General features: G+C 32.0%; 1 protein-coding gene across 1 annotated transcript in view; it reads left to right on the top strand.

The window, feature by feature from the left end:
* The first annotated feature begins 16,518 nt into the window (after nt 1-16,518).
* Nucleotides 16,519-17,500, top strand: part of LOC137646841 (ionotropic receptor 93a-like) — an 11,446-nt gene continuing 10,464 nt past the window's right edge. The window contains exon 1 of the mRNA XM_068379919.1: nt 16,519-16,662. Coding sequence (XP_068236020.1) covers nt 16,535-16,662 — 128 coding nt within the window. The 5' untranslated portion in view covers nt 16,519-16,534. The remainder of the gene's footprint in view (nt 16,663-17,500) is intronic.

The following is a 17,500-nucleotide window of genomic DNA, read 5'->3' as shown; positions in this document are numbered from 1 at the left end:
CAGCTAATGCTTTTAAATGGATAGGCGAAACAATGTGAAGATTATTTTTTACTTGTTATAAACATCGAAGCTTTAAGCTATTGACAAGGTTTTGGAACTCATTTTATCAAGTAAGAAACTAAAAGTTTTAAATTGCTTTCCTTGCTTATTTCTAGTTTTTTTTCTAATCCTAACTCTTCTAGTATTACATATAGTATAAATTTTGCAAATTTTACTTTTCATATTACTTATCATACTTCTGGCACTGATGATGTGAGGAGTCTTAAGCTTATATCTATTTGTTGTTTATTTTTCTAATTGTCTTCATAATTGTGTGCAATGGCCAATGTTTTATATAGGTGCTTTGAATATTTTTGGGGGAAATTTCATTAGTAAACCCACCGTAACTACCTATGTGCTGTATAAAATATAATAATGACTTGTTTTATAGTATATATCTACACACACACCAACACACACACATACATACATAAATATATATATATATATATATATATATATATATATATATATATATATATGTATATATGTATATGCATATATATGTACATATACAATATATACATAGGCTATATATACTGTATATCTTCATATGTGCATATTGTATATGAAACTATATAAATGTATATATCAATATACATATATATATATATATATATATATATATATATATATATATATATATATATATGTATATATATATATATATATATATATATATATATATATATATATATATATATATATATATATACATACATACATAAAATTATCTTATCAAAGCATATTGGCAAATTTTCAAATAAAGAAAGGAAAGGAGTGAGAAATTTATTAAGGTTTATTTTGTAATTTGTTCGTATTTATTTAACATCGGATTTTTTAAAATGTCCATTGTCTTTGTAGATGAATGACTAAATGTTTACTTTGTTTGTGCAGTACAGAATAAAATAATTTTTCTACGAATTTGTATTCATTTATTCCCGTTTTTATAGTTTATGTGTGAAAGATTTATTTTAATGTTTTTACTGTTCTGAAAACATTTCATTTAAATTGTTCATTATTTCTCTTTTTGTTTTTTTTATTTCATTTCCTCAATGAACTGTTTACCCTGTTGAAGCCTTTGGGCTCAAAGCATTTTGCTTTTTGCAATGGTTAGAAGTAAACTAAAAACTATTAAATTGTAAGATAAATGTTAAGAAACAACCAAAGTAGGAGTCGAAGCTAAACAAGCAGATTAAAAGGAAAAGACAGTTTCCAACGAGTTTTTCAAGTAGCTACAGTCAGCGTTGCAAGGTTGGCCTTTTTTAAGGCCACAAAATCTCAATTTTTTTTTTTTTTTTTTTTTATTATTTGGCCTTCAGTAATATCATGAATAGAGACAGACCTTAAATACTTTATATTTGGCCTTTTTTTTACTAATGCGTTGGCCTTTTAAAGCTGCGGTCAATTAGAAGTTGGCCTTTTCTCATTGACAAATCCTGGCAACCCTGGCTACAGTAGTCGCCGGATAACTGGATAGTTTATTGCCTATTACAGATACTCTCCGATCATCTTGGTCGCTGTCTATTTTCCGAATGGTTCATGCTGATGCCCAGCAAATATGGCTTTCCATTGGTGTCGAAGCATTGTAAAATGTTTTCATTCTTCATCTGAAGAGATACTTTGCAAAAAAATGTGAAAACTCTTTTGGTTTTAAATTAACAACGATCTATAACGGTAGATTTGCATAACCATATAGATTATTAGACACTCCATGGTATCTTCTTCAAGTTATACAAAAATATATGTGACTTAACATTCCGTGACCTGTAGTTTGAAATTAAGTGGCCATAGAGTGTGTATTTTATTTACGTACGATTCATCAAATTCAACCCATCCACCAGCAGTTGCCCATTCAAATGGCTGCTTCTAATCGAAAAGGTTAGTAGAATGTAACCAGTCAATGCAAAGAAAAATTCATTAAATTAAAAAACAAAAAAAATAGAAAGATGTTAAATGTTACATTTCATCTCGAATTTGTTAGCTAATAGGATTATATAATATCAATAGAGATGAGACTATTTATTCACATATATTTTCCATCCATCATAAATTCTTTAATTGGTCTGTGCCACATCGTTATGGGATCGCTGCCATAGATTTCATTTTATATTTTACTCTGTGATTATTTATGTTGTTTCTAAACTGGAGAAAAAGGATTCTGGTACTAGGATATTCAGACAATAATTTAGTTCCTTACCAAATCTTCCACGGTGGAAACAAAATAAGCAATATTGTCCGCTACGAGGAGTCACATAATTACATTATATAAAATTAAGATAGTTACACTCACATAAACAAGCACACATGTACACAGTGTATATATATATATATATATATATATATATATATATATATATATATATATATATATATATATATATGTTTGTGTGTGTATACTGTACATACATATATACAAATAATATATATATATATACATATATATATATGTGTGTGTGTGTGTGTTTGTGTGTGTATTGTGTCTATTCATATACAGTATATATATATATATATATATATATATATATATATATATATATATATATATATATATATATATATATATATATGTACACTTATATATATATATATATATATATATATTATATATATATATACATATATATATATATATATATATATATATATATTTATATATGTATATATATATATATATATATATATATATATATATATATATATATATACATATATATACATATATATATATATATATATATATATATATATATATATATATATATATATATATATATATATAAAGTAGTGGAATGGAAGGAGATATCATCTAGGTTAATGTGGGTAAGGGTTAGGTTGGGTAGGGAATGTTGGGCGTTTGTCAGTGCGTATGGGCCAGGTAGTGAGAAAAGTGAAGAAGATCGGAATGAGTTCTGGAATGATTTAACTAGGTGTGTAGAAGAACTGGGTAGAAGGAATTATGTAGTTGTTATGGGTGACTTAAATGCTAGAGTGGGCGCTGGAGAGGTAGAAGGTGTCATTGGTAAGTATGGCGTACCAGGTGAAAATGAGAGTGGTGAGAGACTGGTAGACATGTGTGTTGAACAAGAGATGGTAATAGGTGCTAGCTTCTTTAAAAAGAAAGATAAGAATAAGTATACGTGGGTAAGAGTGGCAAATGGAAGAGTAGTAGAAAGGGCATTAATGGATTATGTGTTGGTAACTAAAAGAATGTTTGGAAGATTGAAAGACGTGCACGTGTTTAGGGGTATGGCTAACGGTATGTCTGATCATTTTTTGGTGGAAGGAAAATTAGTTGTAGCAAAAGAGTGGGGGAATAGAGTAGGTGGATGTAAAAGGGAGGTAGTGAGGATTGAAGAGCTAATAAAACCGGGGGTAAAAAGTAAATATCAGGAAAGGTTGAAAATGGCATATGATGAGGTGAGAGTAAGAGAAACTGGTAATTTAGAGGAGGAATGGAAGTTAGTAAAAGAAAATTTTGTTGGGATTGCAAGTGATGTATGTGGCAAGAAGGTTGTTGGAGGCAGCATGAGGAAGGGCAGTGAATGGTGGAATGAAGGAGTGAAGGTGAAAGTGGAAGAGAAAAAGAGGGCTTTTGAAGAATGGCTGCAGAGTAATAGTATAGAGAAGTATGAAAAATATAGAGAGAAAAAGGTGGAAGTAAAGCGCAAGGTACATGAGGCAAAGAGGGCAGCTGACCTGAGGTGGGGTCAGGGATTGGGTCAGTCATATGAAGAGAATAAGAAGAAGTTTTGGAAAGAAGTGAAGAGAGTAAGGAAGGCTGGCGCAAGAATTGAAGAGACAGTGAAAGATGGAAATGGAAGGTTGTTAAAAGGAGAGGAGGCAAGGAAAAGGTGGGCGGAATATTTTGAAAGTTTGCTGAATGTTGAGGATAATAGGGAGGCAGATATAATTGCTGTTCCAGGTGTTGAGGTGCCAGTGATGGGAGGTGAGAATGAGAGAGAGATAACAATAGAGGAAGTGAGGAGAGCACTAGATGAAACGAGAGTAGGAAAAGCATCTGGTATGGACGGTGTGAAAGCTGAGATGTTGAAGGAAGGGGGTGTGACTGTACTTGAATGGTTGGTGAGATTGTTTAATATGTGTTTTGTGTTGTCAATGGTACCAGTAGATTGGGTTTGTGCATGTATTGTACCACTATATAAGGGTAAGGGAGATGTGCATGAGTGTTGTAATTCAAGAGGTATTAGTTTGTTGAGTGTAGTTGGAAAAGTGTATGGTAGAGTACTGATTAATAGGATTAAGGATAAAACAGAGAATGCAATCTTGGAAGTACAGGGTGGTTTTAGAAGAGGTAGGGGTTGTATGAATCAGATTTTTACAGTTAGGCAGATATGCGAGAAATATTTAGCAAAAGGTAAGGAGGTGTATGTTGCGTTTATGGATCTGGAGAAAGCATATGATAGAGTTGATAGGGAAGCAATGTGGGATGTGATGAGGTTATATGGAGTTGGTGGAAGGTTGTTGCAAGCAGTGAAAAGTTTCTACACAGGTAGTAAAGCATGTGTTAGAATAGGAAATGAAGTGAGTGATTGGTTTCCGGTGAGAGTGGGGCTGAGACAGGGATGTGTGATGTCGCCGTGGTTGTTTAACTTGTATGTTGATGGAGTGGTGAGAGAGGTGAATGCTCGAGTGCTTGGACGAGGATTAAAACTGGTAGGCGAGAATGACCATGAATGGGAGGTAAATCAGTTGTTGTTTGCGGATGATACTGTACTAGTAGCAGACACAGAAGAGAAGCTTGACCGACTAGTGACAGAATTTGGAAGGGTGTGTGAGAGAAGGAAGTTGAGAGTTAATGTGGGTAAGAGTAAGGTTATGAGATGTACGAGAAGGGAAGGTGGTGCAAGGTTGAATGTCATGTTGAATGGAGAGTTACTTGAGGAGGTGGATCAGTTTAAGTACTTGGGGTCTATTGTTGCAGCAAATGGTGGAGTGGAAGCAGATGTACGTCAGAGAGTGAATGAAGGTTGCAAAGTGTTGGGGGCAGTTAAGGGAGTAGTAAAAAATAGAGGGTTAGGCATGAATGTAAAGAGAGTTCTATATGAGAAAGTGATTGTACCAACTGTGATGTATGGATCGGAGTCGTGGGGAATGAAAGTGATGGAGAGACAGAAATTGAATGTGTTTGAGATGAAGTGTCTGAGGAGTATGGCTGGTGTATCTCGAGTAGATAGGGTTAGGAACGAAGTGGTGAGGGAGAGAACGGGTGTAAGAAATGAGTTAGCGGCTAGAGTGGATATGAATGTGTTGAGGTGGTTTGGCCATGTTGAGAGAATGGAAAATGGTTGTCTGCTAAAGAAGGTGATGAATGCAAGAGTTGATGGGAGAAGTACAAGAGGAAGGCCAAGGTTTGGGTGGATGGATGGTGTGAAGAAAGCTCTGGGTGATAGGAGGATAGATGTGAGAGAGGTAAGAGAGCGTGCTAGAAATAGGAATGAATGGCGAGCGATTGTGACGCAGTTCCAGTAGGCCCTGCTGCTTCCTCCGGGGCCTTAGATGACCGAGGAGGTAGCAGCAGTAGGGGAGTCAGCATTATGAAGCTTCATCTGTGATGGAAATGTGGGAGGTTGGGCTGTGGCACCCTAGCAGTACCAGCTGAACTCGGTTGGGTCCCTGATTAGGCTGAAGGAACATAGAGAGTAGAGGTCCCCTTTTTGTTTTGTTTCATTGTTGGTGTCGGCTACCCCCCAAAATTGGGGGAAGTGCCTTGGTATATAGATAGATAAATATATATATATACATATATATATATATATATATATATATATATATATATATATATATATATATATATATATATATATGTATATACATATACATACATACATACATACAAACAATATTTACATTAAAAAGAAAATTTAATATTAGTTTATCAAAATATAGTTTTGCTTTAGTATTTATGATTTTCTTTAAATTACCAATGGCCCCTTTTAATAGTCGCAGTGAGACTCTAATATTTATATTATAATACTTTTAAACAATATAGTTACGTATCCTCATGCCACATATATTTTGTTGGATTACTCTTTGAAACAAAACAAAAAATCTTTTATATCATGAGATCGGTTTCATAGTTATATCCTTAAAGTTTTCATCATACAAAAAAACGCTCTAGTTAAATCCGTAGTCATTTTTTAATGATAATAATAATAATAATAAGTCATTTATAATGATAATAATGATAATAATAATAATAATAATAATAATAATGATGATGATGATGATGATAATAATAATGATAATAATTATAATAATAATAATAATAATAATAATGATAATAATGATATTAATGTTAATAATAAAAAGATTAATAATGATAATGATAAAGATGATATAATAATAATAATAATAATAGATTTAAAAACAGTAATAACTGTAGCAATATTTTTCAGCATTACTATGATAATAATAATAATAATAATAATAATAATAATAATAATAATAATAATAATAATAATAATAATAATGATAATAATAATAATAATAATAATAATAATAATAATAATAATAATAATAATAATAATAATAGTAAATTCAAAAACAATAATAATTGTGGCAATATTTGTCAGCATTTCTATAATGATAATAATAATGATAATAATAATAATAATAATAATAATAATAACTTTTATTATTATCATTATTATTATCATTATTATCATTATAGTGACAAGCATACAATGACTAAAAATCCCATATATAAAACAATAAAAGCAGTTAATCCACCCAGATTTCTAAAAACACCTAACCTTTTAGAAGAACACACATCCTGCAAATGAAGAGATAACTCAAAGAAACTGTGAAGGCGACAACCGTTCCAAAAAATTAATGGGAAGAATTTCGGAGGCGGCACAATCAAAGGAAGCCGCCGAGCCACAGCTCCGTCCTGTTGACAATCATGACTAAAGGCAAGGGAGCGACGCTTATGCAATGAGGAAGACCGATGTTGCTTAGAGCATTTGGGTTTCGTGCTTTGTTTTATATGTGTAGTAGGAAGTAATTTTATTTTAGCTTTATTATTATTATTATTATTATTATTATTATTATTATTATTATTATTATTATTATTATTATCATTATTATTATTATTATTATTATTATTATTATTATTATTCAGATACGTACTCTTCCATCTTTTCACCAATATGCGAGAAAAGATTATTATTATTATTATTATTATTATTATTATTATTATTATTATTATCATTCAGATACGTACTCTTCCATCCTTTCACCAATATGCGAGAAAAGGTTATTATTATTATTATTATTATTATTATTATTATTATTATTATTATTATTATTATCATCATTCAGATACGAACTCATCTATCCTTTCACCAATATACAAGATAAACCTTTCACCAATAAGCGAAAAAATGATTATCATTAATACCATTATTATCATTATCACTACTGCTACTACTACAACTATTACTACTAGTAGTAGTAGTAGTAGTAGTAGTAAGATTCAAAATGTGCATTTACTCCTATGAACCCTGATAAAGTGTCTTGATTTTACGCGACTGTGAATATTGTCTAACATGCCAAAAAGACTATTAGCTTTTTATGTAAGCTCCAATATAGAATGGCCCCATATAGCATAAGAGAATAAAAATATGCGAAGTGAAAAGAGGTGTATTAAAATACTCACCCAGATAAGAAGTAGCAAAAAGTCTTTTCAATTCAAACATAAGAAGCAAGTAGTCATAGAGCGAAGGTCTCAAACCAATGATGACACCACTTAAAGTTATATTTATAAATGAGCACTTGTGGTATGTAGAGAGAGAGAGAGAGAGAGAGAGAGAGAGAGAGAGAGAGAGAGAGAGAGATTTAGCGCGTCTCAGAAAACTAAGATTCATCCTCCATATCTAAATACCTAATTAGTGCAAGGTAGTGTAAACATTGTATAGTCAGTCACACACGTACACACACAGACAGACAAACAGACAGACAGGCGGAGAGTGTCAGGAAAGAATCACTGGAATTTCACGTCAGAATCTACTAGTGTTTTTCGATATAATGTTTAAGATAAACAGAAAAATTAGAGAAATTAAAATATATAGCAATGCTTCATATTTATACCTAAAGTATAATTTTGCATCATAGCAAAAATTTAAGAAAATCTAATGTACATATTTTTCAAATATCTTCTTGATGTAAACGCCATAAAATTGTCATCATATTGCCGATTTTATCTCCAGATAAAAATTAATAACGATGATTCCTGTCACTGTATGCAAATGAAGTCTCTCTTGATAGAGGAGTAATTATCTATCTATGTTAGGTGAAAAAGAAGATGGGAGAGAATTCTATAGAATATCAGAATTTGATGCAGATTCAATATTGAACGATGAAATAGAGACAAAACAGAAGCAGTCATGAAAAATTTATTTCCACTTGAAACTTATGAAATTTATTAGGATACTTTTATAGATCATCGATTGAAAATAAATAATATAATTTGAATAAACATGAAATACAATTAGATAAAAAAAGGTTCACTTTTTAGAAAATCATAAACGAAAATATTTATAAATTTTCATTTTATTATTATTATTATTATTATTATTATTATTATTATTATTATTATTACTTGCTAAGCTACATCCCAAGTTGGAAAAGCAGGATGCTATAAGCCCAGGGGCTTCAACAGGGAAAATACCCCAGTGAGGAAAGGAAACAAGGAAAAATAAATATTCTAAGAGCAGTAACATTAAAGTAAATATTGCCTTTATAAAATATGAACATTTTAACAAGACAAGAGGAAGAGAAATAAGATAGAATAGTGTGCTTGAGTGTATCCTCAAGCAGGAGAACTCTAACCAAAGACATCGGAACACAATGGTACAGAGGCTATGGCACTACCCAAGACTAGAGAACAATGGTTTGATTTTGAAGTGTCCTTTTCCTAGAAGAGCTGCTTACCATAGATAATGTGTCTCTTCTACCCTTACCAGGAGGAAAGTGCCCACTGAACAATTACAGTGCAGTAGTTAACCCCTTGAGAGAAGAAGAATTGTCTGGTAATCTCAGTGTTGTCGGGTGTATGACGACAGAGGAGAATATGTAAAGCATAGGCCAGACTATTCGGTTGATGCTTACGTAAAGGGAAAATGAACCGTAACCAGAGAGAAGGATCCAATGAAGTACTGTCTGGCCAGTCAAAGGACCCAATAACTCTCTAACGGTAGTACTTTAAGAAAAAGAAATGGTATAAGAATTGAAATGAGAAAACTTAGAGCAAATGTAAAAGCTCACATTTCTATAAAACTACAAATGGGTAAATAATTGACATGAATTTATGTTATTATTTCAAAAATATATATCTATATATGAAGAGGAATTTAAAGTAAATGGAAATTGTATTCATAGTAAAAAAAATCTTATTTTGAAATCCAACCAATATGTTGAACTGAGTCATCTGAAGTCATATACAGAATGTTTCAGGGATAAAATACGTTGCTGCTTGAGCGTCACCTCATTAATAACGATTATTTCTATATCAGCAAAGGTTGATGTATTCCAAAGACAGATACGCCTCGCAGATGGCAAATCTCACGCTTAGATGTAACATAGACCCTGGGTATATTGAAATCTGGATAGATCACACGCCCTATTGACTTTTGCCTATTCTAATTTCTCTAGCTCTTTAACTTGTACCAGTCAGTCCAAATGAAGGTCAGGGCTAGGCAAGGCTTTATCGAGGTGATGTATACGAAATTTCTCTCTCTCTCTCTCTCTCTCTCTCTCTCTCTCTCTCTCTCTCTCTCTCTCTCTCTCTTTGAACCGTCCTTGTCTAGAGATCTGCTGGACTGGGGTTCAAAACCTGCCCAAGCTCTAGTTTCATGTAGTGTATGCAACCTTACTATCCTTGTGGGATAAGGCTAGGGAGTTTTGGGGAGCCCATAGATTTACGTTATGATTCATCAGCAGCCATTGCCTGGCCCTCGTTGGTCCTAGCTTGGGTGCTAATTATATGCATATAGTCAGTCTCTTGGGCAGCGTCACTGTTCCTTGCCTTTGCCACTCATGAGAGACCTTTAGACCTTAAACCTTTAAGTGTCATCTGGAAAGTTCACCGTTTGGCTTGTCCTACCCTTGAGATGATCCATGTCGCCTTTGTAAACGTTTTTTTTTTTTTTTTTTTTTTTTTTTTTTTTTTTTTTTTTTTTTTGCGCAGATATATCATATTTCATTGCATTAAACAAATTTTCTTTCATATTAACATAAAATTAGATATACAAGCCTGAGGCAGTTAGGATTATTGCGCATTTGTCTGTCAGGATTGTTCTTTACGTCGAAATGACACCCAATTAGTGTAACAAAATATGTTTATGATATTGTAAACAGTAAACATGTTAGTGTATCTTCATTAAAAAAAAATAGAATTTCTTTGACGCTCAAGGTCAGCTTTTTTTATGAAGAAAAGTAAACAGTTTGAAAACAAAAACAAAAGCAAGGAAAATTGGCTCTGATTTCGAATCTGAGAGGTCCTTGTTAGTCAAGAAAATCTTGTCATCTTGAAGTAAATAATTTTGCCAAAAAACAATACAAATTCGCTAAATCTTGAGAGAGAGAGAGAGAGAGAGAGAGAGAGAGAGAGAGAGAGAGAGAGAGAGAGAGAGAGAGAGCACGTTATGTAGTTATTATACCTTTAGAATCTCAGAAAAACAACGAAATTTATAGCTGGTAAAAAGAATAACTGAAGATTTAAATGAAGTGAAGACTTTATAAAGGTAAATCAATAATCAAGGAAGTGAAAATTATATTGGTACTTTATCTAGTTTTTCTTTCTTTTTTTGATTAATAAAGACATTTCTGAAATAATTCTTAAACGAATAATCATTCTTTAGGTTACTTGATATTAAGTTTTTTGTATGTGTACAAGGTTGGGGTATAACACTACATACATGCATCCATACGTATACACACAAATTTAGCACACACACATACACATATATATATATATATATATATATATATATATATATATATATATATATATATATATATATATGTATATATACATATATATATATATATATATATATATATATATATATATATATATATATATATATATATATATATATATATATATATATATATATACATGTATGTATATATGCATATACATATATATGCGAATTTATGTATGTCCTTGTATAAGCGCTTGCTAGTGGTTTGCCGAATGCAAAAGGGCAAATCAGAGTCAGGTCATGGAACGTTTTCATCACTCTAACTTGTGTTGGAAGAACGTGATCTTGATATATGAAATCTATTGATCTTTCCTAAAAAAAAAAAAAAAAAAAAAAAAAAAAAAAAAAAAAAACGTATTTTTCTATAACTTTCAAAAATAGAGAATAAGAAGTTTGTCAATTAGAGTGACGCACGCAAGTGTTATTTACCAGCGTTGTAGCAACAAGTTTGATGTCTAAATATAATTTTTCATATAGAACGTTCTCATTTCACTATTCTGTTTATGAGCATTGAGTCTTATTGGCGTGGCTCTTGCCTCAATTGCGCATGAAAGAACAAATAGATATTTGGTAATTTTACTCTATGGACACGAGCCATGGTATGACAATGAAACAATCTCCAATAGATTTAGTAGATTTGATAACAAAGCCATCAGAAGGATATTAGGAGTTAAATTGCAGGGCAGGATTAGAAATCAAACTATAAGAGAGATTGCTCGGGTACCATATGTTGATGAGATCACGATGAGGGTAGATGGAGATGGTTTGTGCATGCTCTTCGCACTCCCCAAGAGAGATTAGTTCACCAAACGTTCAGCTGGGCTCCACAAGGCACTAGAAGAGTTGGAAAACCCAGGCCTACATGGCTGAGAACTATGAAGTGCGAAGTATGAGAGGATGAATGGAGAAGTATTGAATTAAAAGCTCAAGATAGAGACGATTGGCGAAATCTAACCGAGGCCCTTTGCGTCAATAGGCGTAGGAGGAGATGATGATGAAGATGAATTTTATAACTCGTTTGAAAAAATTGGTTTGACATCTTATGGCTATACTGTATTACCATCATTGGCTTACGGAAACCTTTTACAGATCTATATAAACTAGAAATAAAAGTTCAGTGCTGCTAAATAACTATTCAACTGACAAGTTAATTAAAGAATTAACGTCCACAAAGCCTTCGCGTTTGAAAGTGTGCCAAAGGTTTAGTTGTGCTACCTCTTCAAAGACAATTTTTATTTTTAGAAAATTTATGTATTTGTATTTTTTTTTTCTCAAATTTGTACATGAAGGCGAGGGCTAAACTCACAACTGTTGCCAGAGTATCGTTTAAAATTAATTCTATCGATCTCTCTTAATAGAAAACCTTTACTTCCATTGTATCCATGACATAGGTGAAGCGATGAAAGGCTGAGTAATTCGTGGAATCATGTCATTAACTAATTTGACATTTCAACTGGCGTAAATGCCTAATAAATCCAGAGGACAGCCCAATGCGCAGAGTTCCACGCTTCTCTTCGCTTATCATCTAAAATGGAACGATGCAAGAGATTATTTCTTTTTATAGAGATATTTATCGTCATATCACTAGTCTTTCGTGCAGCCTACTTCCGAGAGGTAAGAATCTAATCTTGACTGCCTTTAGAGTCGTACTGCCTGGAAAGTGAAGATTTTTTTTTTTTTTCTTTTTTAATTTTCCTGTGGTAACCTATAAGAAACGGCCTTGCCTTGCAACTTGTTATACTGGGGTTCAAGACCCACTCGAGCTCGATTGTTACTTGGCATCTCTGCATCCTCAACATCTTTTTTGAGCTAGGTTTGGGGAGCCTATAGGTCTATCTGCTGAGTCATCAGTAGCCATTGCCTGGCCCTCTCTGGTCCTAGCTTGATGGAGAGGGGGCTTGGGTACTGATAACACACACATACAGTATACATACACACACACACATACATATATATATATATATATATGTGTGTGTGTGTGTGTGTGTGTGTGTGTATGGTCACACTCTAGGGCATTGTCACTGTCCCTTGCCTCTGTCAATCATGAGTGACCTTTAAACATGGACACATACGTTTGTATGTATATCTTTTATGTATGGGTGTGTGCAAATTGGTTGCCTTTATTTAACATGAACTATATTGTATTATCGGTGCATGTATAAGCGTTTCAAATTGTCCCAGTGTTAGTATGCACATGTTTTGGCAAAAACAAATTGTTCATCAAGCTAAATGACATGGGTTTATTTAAGAGCTTTTTTTAAATATTTCTCATTTTAAGGAGTAAAAACTAATAGCATAAACAATGATATACTTGATATACTCGTATTCATTCATTTGTTTTCTGTTGCAGATTACAACATGAAATGGCGCTACCTAACCTCAGTCTTTATCACTTTCCTAATCATTCGGCGGGTCGGAGGACTTCAACTCATGAGAGCAGTGACTCCTTCGTATCCTGTGGTGACTGTAAATCACCTCAAAGCATTTTGCCTTTGTCAACCTGCATTAGTGATGAGGAATTCACTTCATCCCAATGGCCGTTCCACGCCTTTTTGTAAGGAGATTCTCAATAAGACTGACAATTTTTCGTCCAAAAAGGAATTGGTTACTCAGTCTTGTCAACAATGTCAACGTCCTTGTGTCGAACCGGGAGCTACCGAAGGCCAGGTAGACAAGGCGAAATTTGCAAATATGACAATAGCTGTCCCTTATCCAAGAAGGAGGAGAGATATAAATCTAATAGATGTTGAAACGATAAGAAACGAACTGCCTCATTCAATCATTCTTTCGTCGCTTGCTTTGAACGTATTGAAAGGGAAAATACTGATTATTCTACACGACTCGCAGAATCTTAGTCTTTCTATTCTGGACCAATTTCATGGAATGTCTGATATGCCACACGTCATATTTAACATTGAGGATGCTTCTTCCTTGAACCATGATATGCTCGGCAACTACAACGACGCTTGCTTTGTCCATATTCTCCTATTCTCTTCTGCTTCATCCGTCAAAAATTTCACCAGCAACCTACCCAAGCGAATTTGGACTCCGTCTTACTTGGTGTTAATCAACGCAGACGTGACCAACAACGCTGCTCAGCTTCTTGCCCTGGAGAGTTTCAGCCACAGCCAGTACCTATCGCTATTGCAGCTTCCTCCCTTCGTCAGTTTCCTGACGTATCACATTCTGACCTACGACGGTTTTCTGCTACACAACAAGATCAGGTCCCACGGCTTCTACGATCTAACAGACCCGCCGGGTTTCCACGATCTGTTTGTAGATCGCTTCTCCAACTTCCACGGGTATAACTTTCACCTGGCCAGCTGGACGGATGATTTCCCTTACGTATCCGCAGGACCCACAACCCAGGAGTCCATCGGTATTTCCATTTCAATGTTGAAGGCTCTTGAGCCCATTCTGAACTTCACTTTCACCATTTACGACCAATCTCCTGACGGGATGTGGGGTAGCATGGTCAACGGGTCCTGGGTAGGGATGGTTGGTGAATTGTGGCGACGAGAAAAGTAAGTTTTTTACATTTTGGCTGAAAAAAAAAAAATTCTTTTTAACTGAGAGGCTTCAACGCTGCTAGTGTGTGAGATGCTATTGGAAAGAGTTAGATAATCGGAGATTTCAAAAGGATTCTCGCGTAAGGCAAAGGGTTGGATATTCAGATAATTTTAGAAAGAAAAACATGGCGAATTATATATAAATAAAAAACATTGATTAATTTTCAAAAAGGTATATAATTGGAATTTTAATGATAGTACATTTTCTAAATTTTCGTAATGGTAATTTCAAGGTTATTTTTTTTTTGTCATTTTCAAAGAAGAACTATAACGTTATCACACTTACAAATAAGTGGATGGAAAGAAAAAATGCAAAGGAAAAATGGATTTTGATTTACACCTAAGATTTTTAAATTCATATCAGTTATGCATTTTCTATTTTCTATTTTTACTATTCTGAGGAATACAATGGAATTACGAACAATATATATACATGTATATATATATATATATATATATATATATATATATATATATATATATATATATATACATATATATATATGTATATATATATATGTATATACATATATATATATGTATGTATGCATATATATATATACATATATATATATATATATATATATATATATATATATATATATATGTGTGTGTGTATATATATACACACATATATATATACATATATATATATATATATATATATATATATATATATATATATATATATATATATATATATATATATAATAGATTTGCATTTTGAGATTCCATCTTATATTCAGTATTGATATGAATAAGTAAGTAAGTAAGAAGCAAATGAATACACAATCTAACCAGTTGCTACACCTTCTCCATACAAATAAAATTTATTAAAACACAGACCTTAAAATCTGGAACATCAATTATTATTATTATTATTATTATTATTATTATTATTATTATTATTATTATTATTATTATTATTATTACTACTACTATTGCACAAATACACAAACATCTTTATTCTTCCGTTATCATAAAAAGATTGTAATCCGTTTCATTGGTTTTCCCGAATCCCATTGATTAGAATTTATAAGCGTCTTTATTCTACTATTCTTATAAAACTTATCCTTTGATATAGAATTTTTCGGTTTATGTTCCTTAACAATATTAATTAACATCAGTATTTTTCTAATTACTTTTTCTATCAAATTCTATAAGAGATAATCCTAGTCGTAATTGAGTCTTTTTTTTTTTTTTTTTTTTTTTTTTTTTTTTTGAGGGGGAAAACCCATAAACATCGATATACACAAGGCTCTATGAATGGTTTGAATAATTCTCAAAAAGATAAAGTCTGCGAAGATTAAATCTCACCATATCTTTAATGATCGCTACTGTATTTGCTGTATTTTACGTGAAATAGTGTAACGCATGTATTTTAAAATGAAATTTTATAGCGCCTTAATTTTACCATAAACTAATGTAATACTTGCATTTTACAATGCATGCCTTATAGCTTTCATTTTACAATGAACGAATATGATATGCATTGTACTATGAATTATCATTGCACCTTAATTTTACAATGGACTAACGTAACATGCGTTTTGCAATGCATTCCTTATGCCCTTTATGTTATCATGAACAAATGTAACGCATGTATTTTACAATGTAATCTTATTATGCCTTAATTTTACCATGAACTAATGTAACATTCATTTTACAATAAAGTATTATCGCTCCTTAAATTTACCATGAAAAAATATAACATTCATTTTAAAATTAATCTTATAACGCCTTAATATTAGAACGAACAAATATAACATTCATTTTAGAATTAATCTTATAACGCCTTAATTTTACCATGAACAAAACGCATGCATTTTACAATGCATTCCTTATAACCTTCATTTTACAATAAATCCATATCTAACCTCCATTCCATCCACATCAAGGGACATCTGCGTCAACGTCATGAGCATCGTGGAAGACCGCTTCCACGCCGTGGACTTCAGCGTGCCCTACTTCGACGACTCCTACAGCTTCCTGCTGGCTATCCCAGAGCCTCCTCCGAGGTGGCATTCCATCGGCTTTCCTTTCTCGTAAGCTACATTGTCTCCTTAGGAATTTTGAATAGCATTTTAAAAGTTTGTGAATATAATAAAGTGTCCCTTAAAACTTTAGTGATTTCTTAATAGTATGTCGTTGAATTATGAACTGGTCTAATTTCGAACGTTTGTATACAATTTCTTGTCTCTTGAAATATAAAATCGTTCAGGTATTAAAAAAAAAAAATCTGTTTTGATATGCTGTATTTTACAAAAATTCTAAATCACAATGTGGTGATTTTTTTTTTGGGGGGGGGTGCACTACTACATTTTCAAAAGTTTGGTATAGCAAAGTTTATTCTGAATTAATAGTATATCCTACATATATACAAATGTGTATATATATATATATATATATATATATATATATATATGTATATATGTATATATAAATATATATTATATATACGTGTATATATTTGTATATATACGTGTATATATTTGTATATATACTTTATATATATATATATATATATATATATATATATATATATATATATATGTGTGTGTGTGTGTGTGTGTGTGTGTGTGTGTGTGTGTGTGTGTGTGTGTAAAGATCAGACTATAAATAGATGCTCTGTTGCTTGAAATTTTATCAAATGTATATGATAAATAAGATAAAATATATTTAACCCTGTAAAACTAGTCTTTTTTCCACTTGAATAAGTAAGACTGTAAGACTGTAATTGCTTTTAAACTTGCAGTAAATAAAAGATAGTAAAATAAAAACAAGCCCTGAACCCCTGGTTAAAACTTTACTTTGATTAAACAGACTATGTAATATTCTGCAACTTAAATGGGTAATAATTTCTTATTCTTAATTAAATTGCAT

The sequence above is a fragment of the Palaemon carinicauda genome, chromosome 9, assembly GCF_036898095.1.
Source record: "Palaemon carinicauda isolate YSFRI2023 chromosome 9, ASM3689809v2, whole genome shotgun sequence".
In the NCBI taxonomy this organism is placed as follows: domain Eukaryota; kingdom Metazoa; phylum Arthropoda; class Malacostraca; order Decapoda; family Palaemonidae; genus Palaemon; species Palaemon carinicauda.
This window is presented reverse-complemented; position numbering and strand designations above follow the sequence as displayed.